General features: G+C 37.8%; 1 protein-coding gene across 1 annotated transcript in view; it reads right to left on the bottom strand.

Annotated features, from left to right (window-relative positions):
- The window catches only part of LOC126187740 (tetratricopeptide repeat protein 37), a 165,851-nt gene that overhangs the window by 71,572 nt on the left and 82,004 nt on the right, over positions 1–12,275 (bottom strand). Inside the window, exon 12 of the mRNA XM_049928990.1 lies at positions 847–1,041. Coding sequence (XP_049784947.1) covers positions 847–1,041 — 195 coding nt within the window. The remainder of the gene's footprint in view (positions 1–846; positions 1,042–12,275) is intronic.

Below are 12,275 nucleotides of genomic sequence, written 5' to 3'. Positions count from 1 at the left end.
CTTTTCAGTGATGGAAATGAAAATGTGGCAGCATACTTACTATTTTTTCCCAACCTGTTTTGCAGATAGAGTTCATTAAAGTAGCACATTTAGATGACAATTACAGTTGTCATAAAAGAATAATTAACAAATACAGTGCCATTTAACAGAACTAAGGGGAACTTTAAAAATAATTCATCATTAGCTTTTAAAAGAGCTGTGGCAGACAGCAGAATATTGACGACCTACAAGATGAATGTGTAAACTGTTAACAGTATCTGCAAACAGGGTAATTGTTATTAACATATAATCAGACACAAAAAATGCCAACACAAAAAGCAGCCACACGTTTACATTAGCCACACATTTGGTATGTGCCTGTTTCCTTACTCCTTTAATCTGCTCTTGGCTATCTCCTGCTTCGCAAACTCCAGGAGTTAAGCTGCATATATTACTGGCTGAGCTCACTGAAGATAAAGGATGGTACAAAATTGGAATTGTTTCCAGAATAAATCTTTTCAGATCTGTTAAAAAATCACCTGAGGGATTGAAGCTTTAAGCAAGTGCAATGCAGAAAGCTAGGGTCTGGGACGGAGTCCCAGTCTGATACACAGTCTCAATCAGGAGGTTTTGAAACATTACACTGCGGGTAAAACTGTTGAATATGCAAAGGCTTTATTTTAATGATCGGCTAACAATGTGAAATTTCAGCACTCTTTTTCAGACAAGAAAATTCAAGCAGAATACGTAATCACAATAGATCATCAATTATGTTTAATGAAGTATGGTTATTTGTGTAAGACAACAAAATATGTTTCATCTGCAAAAAGTTCAAACAAAAGATTCTTAAGAATTCAAAGTAATTACCGAGCTCCAAGCTGTAACACTTCTTCTTTGCTTAAATATTTTACTCCTTCCTCAAGATTAGCAGTTGGTTCTGTCTGAGCAAGCCATGACTGAACCCGAAGTGTAGCAAGCTCTTCTGGAAAGCCTTGTATTAGATTGAATACATCTCCCAACAGCTTCCAAAGACAAGCCAAATTTCTTCTTTCTTCTACAGCTCTGAGAACAGAATCATGATAAAGAATATAGAAATAATGTTAGTGGATGGAAATTTGAAGTGACTAGTACTGTCTTCAAATCTTTCATTCTAATAACAGAGAGAGAAAGAGTACAGAACAGAAAATTCACTCAAGGCAACAAATAATTCTTTTTTTATATTCCATGGATCAGTTGTGCAATTAATCATAATGATGTGGAATGAATCATCTTAAATCTATATTAACATTCATATGTAAATATGGCGACCATGCCAACAGTTAACTTAAAAAAATAAATAAATAAATAAAATATAGATGTGAATTATTAATTCCAATCTACCACTCTTACCATACTACATAAATTGACATTCTTCTATATAATAGAAGTAATTGTTGAAGAGAAAATTTTTCAGTTTGCTGTTTGTCAGACTTTTATATAATCTGATAACTGAACAATACTTTTTGTGGAAGCATTGTGAGCCTCTTTTTGTATTAAACACAACCTTAATATGAAATAATGAATGTCATTTGTTTCTTCTTGCATTGTAATACATCATTGTTCCTTTGGAACTGTTATAGGTTATTTACAACAAACATCACAAAAATATGCTGTGAAGCAGTGATCAAAACAGATGTCTACTAGATGATTATGAGAGAGCACCACACATTATTGCTACAGCACGTTTTTGAACTATGAAGACATACTTTCTTAAAGATTAGTTATCCCAGAAAATTTTTCTATATGACATTGTTGAATGTAAATATTCAAAATATGTAAACTTACTGATTTGTCTCTCCTCAATATTTGAAACAATTGGTGTAGTGCTAATGTAGCTGATCTCAGCTGTTTAAGAGTTCAAACATGTGCATGTGTGTGTGTGCGCATGTTGTGCACGCATGGACATATAAAATATTTGAAGTTTGCACCGAAGTTGTCATTTCTTCACCATGTGTTACACTTACCACTGGGGTAGTGTGGAACTGAATACAGTAAAACCCCCTGTTTACACTTTTCAACAGGCTGACCCCAAAAAGTGTAAAATGTATGAAAATATAAACTACAGGGAAGCATAGGAAATATAACACATAAAATGGAAAAATTACTGCCACTTTCTTTATACTGTTCAAACTATGACACTAAAGCAATTTAAATTTTGCCTGTTTTAAAAAAATCTGAAACACTGAAGAGAAAGTCTTTCATGAAACCACATTACAATGACATTCAAGAAACTTTTAATTGATAATCATTATAAAACTATTAACACAATATTGGTTAAAATAACAAAAGTTGGCAGTCTTCGTAAACACACAACAATAGGCATGAGAATTATAGTTTGTTGCAGACAAGGAGGTCACTCAATTCAGGGACATCCTCAGTGAGAATGAGGGCGGAAATTGTTGTCATGTTAAGGAGCATCTTCAGGAGGGATTTTTATGCCTGAAGACTGCGTGCCTAGAATGGATTAGTATATTTCACATGGAAGTAACAATGATTTGTGAAAGCCCATTATAGAGACGGCCATCTTCAAAAGCAGTGCTTATTTGAATAATGACTGAAATTAAATTAAAGCTGTTGTAATACAACACAATGAGTACAAAGAAGGTTGCTACTTGAGTCACTATTGTCAGATCATGATCATTAAGGCAGTGACTTATGATACTTTCCCTCTATTCCAAGCACTATGAACCTATTATACAGGTGGCCACGACCCAACACACCAACGACAAAAATCTTGCTCATTGTGTAAACTTTGCATCTGATCTGTGTTTTCTGCTTTGTTCCAAGGCTGAATTTGAGCAGGAATTTGATGCACGTCTTGAAAAAATCTGTACGAAAATCAATGTTACAGGTCATGATAACATCAAAGAAAACTTAAAATGTTGTAACACGGAATCATTAATGGTGAGAAAGCATTGTACTGAGAGAATAGGACTTCTGCTGGGACTGACAAAAATCAATGTAAAATGAGGGAACATGTAAAGTGTGGAAATGTAAAAACAAGGTTATAGTGTATGTTGCGCTTTTTGAAATTGAGAGGGAGAATATTTTCAGAAAACCACTTCAACAGTACTTTTAACAACATTATTTACCATTTGTTCTGTTGCTGTATGTATGTTTGGAATGGTTACAATATTAGTGTCATCTGCAAAAACAAATAATTCTACTTGTTGTGTATTACACAGAAGGTCATTTACATGCGTGAGAAAGAGACAGTGCACCTAAGACAGAGCTCTTCTGCTTACTAAAAGAAGAGTGATCAAAAAACTGGTGGACAGGGATAAAAGAATTTGTGAATCACTTTACTCTGAGGGAGAGCCCAATCATTTAAGAACTACTTTAAGAAGAAATGGCTACTCTGACAGAGATAAATATGGCACACAATCCTAAAAGATCTGGAGTTCTAGTGAAAGAGAACCCACTAAGGGTAGGTTTGCCTACATTTCATAAAAAAAAAAAAAAAAAGGTCACAGATCACACCAGCATAATACTACGACGACACAATATTGGCCCTGTGTTTAAATCACCACAAAATGTGAGTGAATATTTGAACATTGCAAAGGATTCACACCAGCCACTTGCCACTGCAAGAGTATACAGGGTGTTTATAAATGAATATTGGGGTTTTAACGCATTATAATATTTATTAAATTAAACTTACAGTTATAAATGATATGTCACATGAAGGAGCAACTCAAACAGATGTGTTTGGCACCAGTGCCCATGCGCAGCACGCATGTTTCCACTACAATCTGCAGGACAGCAATAGTAGCAAAGATGGTGACTTGTGAACAGAAAGCGTTTTGTGTTTTGCAGTTTGCAAAGACCGAATCTGTAGTTACTGTGCAACTTTCGTTCCAGCTGAAGTTCGGTTGTGATCCTCCAAGTGATAATAACATTTGTAGATGGTACCATCAGTTTGAAGATACCGGCTGCCTTCATAAAGAGAAGAGTACAGGATGACCAAGAGTTAGTGAAGAGACTGTTGAGTGTGTGTGTGTGTGTGTGTGTGTGTGTGTGTGTGTGTGTGTGTGTGTGTGTGTGAGAGAGAGAGAGAGAGAGAGAGAGAGAGAGAGTTGTAGCCCGAAGAAATCAGTCCAGAAGGCTTGTCGTGAATTACAAGTTCTCGTGTTGACTGTTTGGAAAGTTTTAAGAAAACACATACAACTATGTCCTTACCATTTACAGTTATTACAGGCTCTAAAGCTGTTAGACCATGGATTCCATGCCAACTTCGCAAACAAAATGTTGTTTCATGACGAAGAAGATTTTCTGGATCATGTTGTCTTCAGTGATGAATCGACCTTTCACCTTAGTAGACATATTAACACTCACAAATGCGTGCATCTGTGGCTCACAAAATCCTCATGAGGTGGTACAAATGCAATGAGATTCCCCTAAAGTGACTATTTTTTGTGCCAAAATCCCGGCGAAAGATTTATGGGTCTTTCTTTTTTGGTGCACCTACTGTAACTGGCACTTCTTACCTTCATACACTAGAGCAATGGCTCTTCCCTCAGTTCGAAGAAGATGAGCCAGAGAACTTCATTTTCCAGCAAGATGGTGCACCACCGCACTTGCATAGCGCAGTACGCGATTGGTTGAATTTCACTGTACCCAAGCACTGTATAGGCTGCAAGGGGCCCAATGACAGGGCATGCTTTGCATGGCCTCCACGTTCGCCCAACCTAACGCCATGCGATTTTTTCCTTTGGGGCTTCATCAAGGATCGTGTGTACGTGCCTCCACTACCAGCAGACCTTCCTGAATTAAGAAGATGGATTGAAGCAGCTGCTGCTACAACCACTGAAGACACACTTATCAACATTTAGGAAGAACTCTGCTATAGACTTGATGTGTGCCATGTGACAAATGGTGCTCACATTGAACATTTATAAGGTTCTTGGTAAAACTGTTTGAGTTGCTCTTTCATTTGACATATCATTTATAACTGTAAGATTAATAAATATTATAAAGCGTTAAAACCCCGATATTCATTTGTAAACACCCTGTATAAACTCCCTTGCATAATAGGTCAAATATACATAGTAACTACAAAAAAAAGCATCAACACGTCGCTTAAGGAACACAACAGCAATTGTGCCTGTGAAACAAGGATCAGATCATGCACTGAGATCAGGGAACCTCCAAATTCATTTCTTTGATACTATGGTTTTATCAAAATCCAATCATTACTATGCAAAAGAGGCCACAGGAACTCAGAAGCAAATTGAAACTTTAATGGAAAGAAGGACTGAAAATAATTAGCCTTAGTGCTATGTGACATAAACAGCACTATCTCTTCCATACTACAAGCTCCATAACACGTATTAGTGCGACTCCACGAACTTAGGCAGTGGTCTGATAATGTCACAACCTCACCATTGTGTAGCTACATATAAAAAGTTTGGCTTTTTGAATTCAAGTTTCAAACTGATCTCTGGATCTTCATAGGCTCTGATGATGTCTCCAATATTCAAAGATGAACTTTAGACACAGCAATATGCCTTAGACCACAGCAGAATGAATATAAAAAAATTCACCGAGGACACTTGGGTTTGCCAGAAACAAAAAAATAATGGCAGAATTAAAGATGTGAAAAATCACTAACTGCAAGATCAGAAAAATGGAGAGAATGGAAAAGTTTTTGAACACTGAATGCTATGATCAATTTAAACAACAAAGAAAAGAGACATCTAGGATAATATGGGTAATCCAAACATAATTTGAGAAACATCAACTTACTGAAACACAAGAAATCTTCAAAAATAATAATTCCGATATTTATATCAGACCTTCAAGAATAAATAAAAAGGCTGATAAGCATTTTCTTCAAGACTGAAAGAGGTAGAGATGGCTTACATAACAATGAAAATCATGAAATACTTGCAAAATATTCTGATAAATTGTTAAACATCCCAGAACTTCGTCATAAATTAGATTTCTCAATCATTTGTGAGAATCAAGAACAATATACACCACAAGCCACTGAAGAACTCAGATAAACAATTAAATCTCTGAAAAAAATAATAATGTCAATGAGGAAGATTCCGTATCAGCTGAACTTCTGAAATGGTCACAAACAAAGATTATAAAACATCTGCAAACAGTTTTTGAAAAAATGTGGAAAACAGAAAAGATTTTTCTGGGAAGGCACACTAATACATCTGTTATAAGAAAGGCAATAAAGACTTCAATAAGTATAGAGGAGTATCTCTCTTCCCAGTTGAATATACATTATTTTCAAAAATTCCACTGTACAAAACAGTAAAAACTCTTGGTAACAATTAGATAAATATCAGAGGGTCTTCAGAAAAGGCAAATCCTGCTCACAACAGATAATCAATTTAAAATCTATAATCAGTCACAGACCATTGATCTCACAGACATACTTGCAACACTTGTGGATTTTAAGAAGACATTTCACTATCGATAATAGAACTGTAGACAAAGTAATCCAAGAATGTGGTGCTAAAATTAAATTGGCAGATCTAGTCTGTGAAATGCTTCCAGACACAGTTCACAAAAATTAAGGTCATAGGCAAAATTTCTAAGCCCTTACTGGTGTAAGATGAGGTGATGGCTTATCTCCTCATCAGCTGTGTATTAAAAATATTGTGAGATGTGAAGTAGAGAAATTAAAAGCGTATCAAATATCACCAATAAAACCATGAAGAAAGAAAGGTACATTGAAGTAAGCAACCTGGAATGTGCCCATGACTTGTGTAGCATCTTCAAAACCAAGAAGTGCAGAAGTAAACTGGTCTCCTGAAAGTGATAGCCAATAAAGAAGGTTTACAAATCTCTGCAGATAAAACCAATTTTATCACTAACATAAATGCACCAAAGTTTTTACGGAGAGACATTGGTAAAATAGAAAAGGTTGAAAAAAGTTCAAGTGTGTGTGAGAGGTAGTTCAATGGGAGACAAAAATCTGCCAAATACGAAAGAATACACAAAATTAAAAAGGCTTATGGAAAAAATATAATTATTACAATAATTAAGTGTACATTGAGAAATACAAAAATCATGCATTAGAACATAGCACTGAAACCAGAATGTGTTTATGCAAGTGAATGCCTTGCACTGTGCTGTATTCTAGTACTAGTGCGTGTGAATGTGAGCATGCCAAGTGTAGAGTCGGTGCACATGTGTACTTAAATCAATTGCCGACTGTATCAGCGCAGGCCCTCCACTAGAGGCCAGAAGATGCACATAGGACAGTCTCCGCCATGTCACCTACTGACTAGGCCTGCCTATCCACGCGTGGAGCAGCACTGACTCACCCTCACTATGTTGTTTTAGTTTGTACCATTCCATTCACATCAGTTGTTCTGCACATCGTTTATGTTACACCTTCTATATGATTCTTTTGTCTTGTTACATGTGGAGTCAGGAGGCTTATTTCCATTAATATGTCTGGTAACATGCATCCATTCATGTCCATTGTGCATTCCAATGGAGTTGGGAAATTCCAGGAGGACAATGCAACACCCCACACATCCAGAACAGAATTGCTACAGAGTGACTACAGGAACTTTCTTCAGAGTTTAAACACTTCTGCTGGTCACCAAACCCCCCAGACATGAACATTATGGAGCATATCTGGGATGCCCTGCAACATGCTGTATTTCACAAAGTTATACTGACCTCTTTGCAGTGCACCTTATGAATCACTGGTGACACAGTGCACAAACATGCTGGTGGTGTTTATTTTCCACGAAGTGTATTAACACTACATACAATACATACACACAAGTAACACATATGACGATCACCTACTAAAATCTTTGCAAATTGTTCTACACTGCTGAAGGGGAAGCTGATTCTCGGTCATTCTATACAGCAAATGTAGTGTTCTTCAGAGAAAGGCATCTCCCCTATCGCAAGTGCTGCTCAGTTTTCAGTCTACATACAGACTGTATCTCCTCTACATTTCCTGTCCAATTCTCTTATGTGAGTAGACAAAATAAATTCACTGATCTCATGTTTCAATAGTGAAGATATTTTCAATTTATTAAGTTAATAGTTATTTTCAGTTGTTAAGTGATCTATTGTCTAAATAATAGTGACAGCTGGAGCTGTCACTATCTAGCACACTCTAAAGGCTGCACAAGTGTAACATACTGTCAATAAGTATTTGACAATGTGAATTTCACTGTCTCCACTACTAGTGGCTGGAACATTTTTCACAGCATGATATTCAGAACCATTTGTAAGATATACTGAGGATGTATGGTAAGTGGATCCACTCATTGCAGCCCATCTTAGAGTGTCAGCACTTTGCAAATGGGAGAGATTTATGTGCTCCATCAGTAACACACATAATAGCGAGAGAAGTGCAGTTACTTTCTTGTCACTCATTAATTCACCATGAAGTGATTACAATATGGTTCAATTGCTTTACAATATGCTGTCAATGACCGGCGGCAAGAATGTGCCACATTTACCAACCCAGTCCCTTTCCCACCAATACTACATAGGTCACTGACATTACATTTCCAAATTAAATGCTCCTCAGGCATTGTTTGTTATGTAGGAACATATTTTACATAAAAGCTCACTGAACAACTTAAGTAAGTACACAAAAAATAACTCCACTATTAAATATGAGCTCAGTGAAGTTATGTTGCCTACTTGCATACGAGAACTGGGCAGGAAATGTTGTGGAGGTATAGTCTGTCTAAACTGAAAAGTGAGCACCACTCATGGCATAACAGGTTGCCTTTCCTGGAAGAATGATACAACTGCCATACATCATCCTTAAGAATCAATTTCCCCTCTAGCTGTGTAGAACATCGTGCAGAGATTTACACAGAATGAGTCCATATGCCTTATGTGCACTAGTATTAGTAATAACTAATATCTGCATTCTGTGTAGTGTTAAAGTACTCTGTGAAAAATAAACACCCTCCCAAGCGTGTTTGCACATTGTTACCAGTGATTCATAAGGTGTGCCATTGAAGAGCTGGTATAACTTTATAAAACACTCTGTAGTTGCTTCTTGTAATGTAGTACGGTAGAAAGAATGGGTTTTGGCTGGTTGGTCCTCAGTTTGCAGACCTACAGTAGTGTAAAGAGTGTGTGTGTGTGTGTGTGTGTGTGTGTGTGTGTGTATGCGCGGGCGCGCGTGCGGGTGTGCGCGCACGCATGCGGGTGTGTGTATGCGCGGGCGCGCATGTGGGTGTGTGCTCGCGAGCGCATGCGGGTGTGTGCGCGCGAGCGCATGCGGGTGTGCGCGTGCTCGTGCGCTTACACACTTGAGACTGTTACTACCGTGAAACCCCCATTTTACATTTTCGTGTGGTCCAGACTTAAAAAACACAAAATTGAGGAAAATGCAGAAATGATGAAAATATATAAAGATATATACAAAAAATTAGCAAAAACAAATGTAATTGCCTTATATGATTAAATATCACAATACTCTCCAATAATTTGCATAAAATCTGTCTAAGTGAAGGAAATTAAATGTACAATAAAATGTTTATACAATAATTTGTGGTAATAAATTTCACCAGTTCTCAAAAAATCACACATTTGTAACAGCAAGTAAAAACTCATCAAAAAATTGAAACTTGTATCTGGGTACAAGGTAATTGAGCTGTTACGACTACAAATTATATGTTCAAAACATGGGTTTTTGAGAGATCATCCTTTGTCCTCATCCAGAATAAAGCAAAATTGAGGAACATGTTGAATTAAACCAAAAACATTACAGGAAATAAATGGTTCAACCGTATGCATAAATGCAGATATCTGCTTAATGACATACTTTGTCACCTTTGCTGTTATTGTTTAATACTTTTCTTATGAGCCGCACTTCATATGCTGACCACTGTTAAAGTTTTGTTTTAGGCTTGATGAGAGAAACAGAGACTTGAAAAAATGAGTTTACTTCCCCAACTGATGTTACAAGCTTATTACAAGTCAGCTCGGTGAATTTCTGTACATTGTGTAAAAGGTAAATTTGAAAGAAGGCTCAGGTGCTACAGTTTCACTTCATGCCCTCTGTCACTGCTGCCACCCTTTATGATTTACGGCATGTGGTGGAAAGCATACATGTGAGTTGTGTACGTAGTAGCTGCAACTGTATCATGTCAGATATAAACACGGAAGTCTTTAACATGTGCTATCGCAAAACCTGTCTTCTACACTGAAGATCCAAAGAAACTGGTACACCTGCCTGGTACAAGTGCTGCAACACTACGTGGCAGGACTTGACTAATGTCTGAAGTAGTTCTGGAGGAAATGATACCATGAATCCTGCAGGGCGGTCCATAAATCTGTAAGAGTATGAGGGTGTGGATATCTCTTCTTAACAGCACGTTGCAAGGCATCCCAGATATGCTCCATAATGTTCATGTCTGTGACTTTGGTGGCCAGCGGAAGTGTTTAAATTCAGAAGAGTGTTCCTGGAGCCACTCTGTAGTAATTCTGGATATATGGGGTGTCACATCAGCCTGCAGGAATTGCCCAAGTCTGTTGGAATACAAAATGGACATGAATGGATGCAGATGATCAGACAGGATGCTTATGTACGTCTCACCTGTCACGAGTCGTATCTAGATGTATCAGGGGTCCCATATCACTCCAACTGCACATGCCCCACACCATTACAGAGCCTCCACTAGCTTGAACAGTTCTCTGCTGATATGCAGGGTCCATGGATTCATGAGGTTTTCTCCATACCCATACATGTCCATCTGCTCATCTGAGCAGGCAACATGTTTCCACTCATCAACAGTCCAATGTCAGTGTTGACAGGTCCAGGCGAGGCAGCGTGCAGTCATCAAGAGCACACGAGTGGGCCTTTGCCTCCAAATGACCATGTCAATGATGTTTTGTTGAATGATTTGCACATTGACACTTGCTGATGGCCGAACACTGAAATCTGCAGCAACTTATGGAAAGGTTGCACTTCCGTCACGTCGAACGACTCTCTTCAGTTGTCGTTGGTCCCATTCTTGCAGAATCTTTTTCTGGCCACAGTGATGTCAGGGATTTGATGTTTTAACCGGATCCCTGATATTCACAAAGCACTCAAGAAATGGTCACATGGGAAAATCCCCATTTCATCGCTACCTTGGAGACGCTGTGGCCCATCGCTCGTGCGTCAAGTATAACACCACGTTCAAACTCACTTAAATCTTGATAACCTGACATTGTAGCAGCAGTAATCTATCTAACAACTGCACAAAACACTTGTCTTATATAGGCATCGCTGACTGCAGTGCCGTTTTCTGCCTGCTCACAAATCTCTGTATTTGAATATGCATGCCTATACCTTTCTTTGGGGCTTCAGTGTATTTCCATGTAACATCTCAGTCAAAGGACATCATTTACATGAAAAGTATATTTTCAGCACATCAGAAAATGCTTTCACCCCTAACTCCAATCCCGTCACTGAAGGGCCACTCCCCCTTTCCACACATCCAGTAGATAAGCTCATTTTATGTGCATTAGTGTGGAGTGGTGTGGTGGCTGCGCTGGCTATTGGGTGACTTAACAAGTCACCAGCCAATAAGAGTTCATTAGCTAGAATTGGGCAACATTTCCTCAATTATGACCAATCAGATTCTTTGAGACTCAGTGTTTGAATTATTATTTGAATTATTATTGACACTTATACTGTTGCTGAATACAGTACATAGAAATACATGCAAAAACATGAGACTAAGTTACAAGTGCCACAAGAAAAGATGACATCTCAGCCCCTTCATCATATATTGACTCAGTTCAGAACACTTCGCCTTGACTGTCTTGTTTTTCCATTACTGCTGCAACATAACATTAGTTGTATAATAATTGTGCAGTGAAGCTAAATGTTCCAAGTTTTGCTGGCAACACCAATCGTGGATTACGTCAGCATTTCCTCTCTCACATCTCCACAACAGCCTAAAATATTCTCTTAACTCCACAACCACCCATGGTGGGGACCATCTGTCTTTTGTGCCACTTATAATTCATACAGTCACATCAAATGTCAATAGGAAGAAAATGGACGCCGAGTAAGAACTTAGAATTGAGGTAAACCTTACTAGGAAGAAATGTAAAATCAGGGAATTTTTAGCATTGATTTTATGGACTTTTCACGGGAGCTACGAAATTATGGTGTAGAATCGTGAAAAACGTACAATCGGAAAATGTAAAATTGAGGTTCCACTTATGTCAGCTTAAATCTGCTTCAGCTGAATCTGTACAAGTTAAGTGATAAAAGCATCAAATAATACTAGGACAACTCTCTGCTCACTAGG

This window comes from Schistocerca cancellata, chromosome 5 (assembly GCF_023864275.1).
Source record: "Schistocerca cancellata isolate TAMUIC-IGC-003103 chromosome 5, iqSchCanc2.1, whole genome shotgun sequence".
In the NCBI taxonomy this organism is placed as follows: Eukaryota; Metazoa; Arthropoda; class Insecta; order Orthoptera; family Acrididae; genus Schistocerca; species Schistocerca cancellata.
Note: the sequence above shows the minus strand (reverse complement) of the source record. Positions and strands in the feature narration are given on the sequence as shown.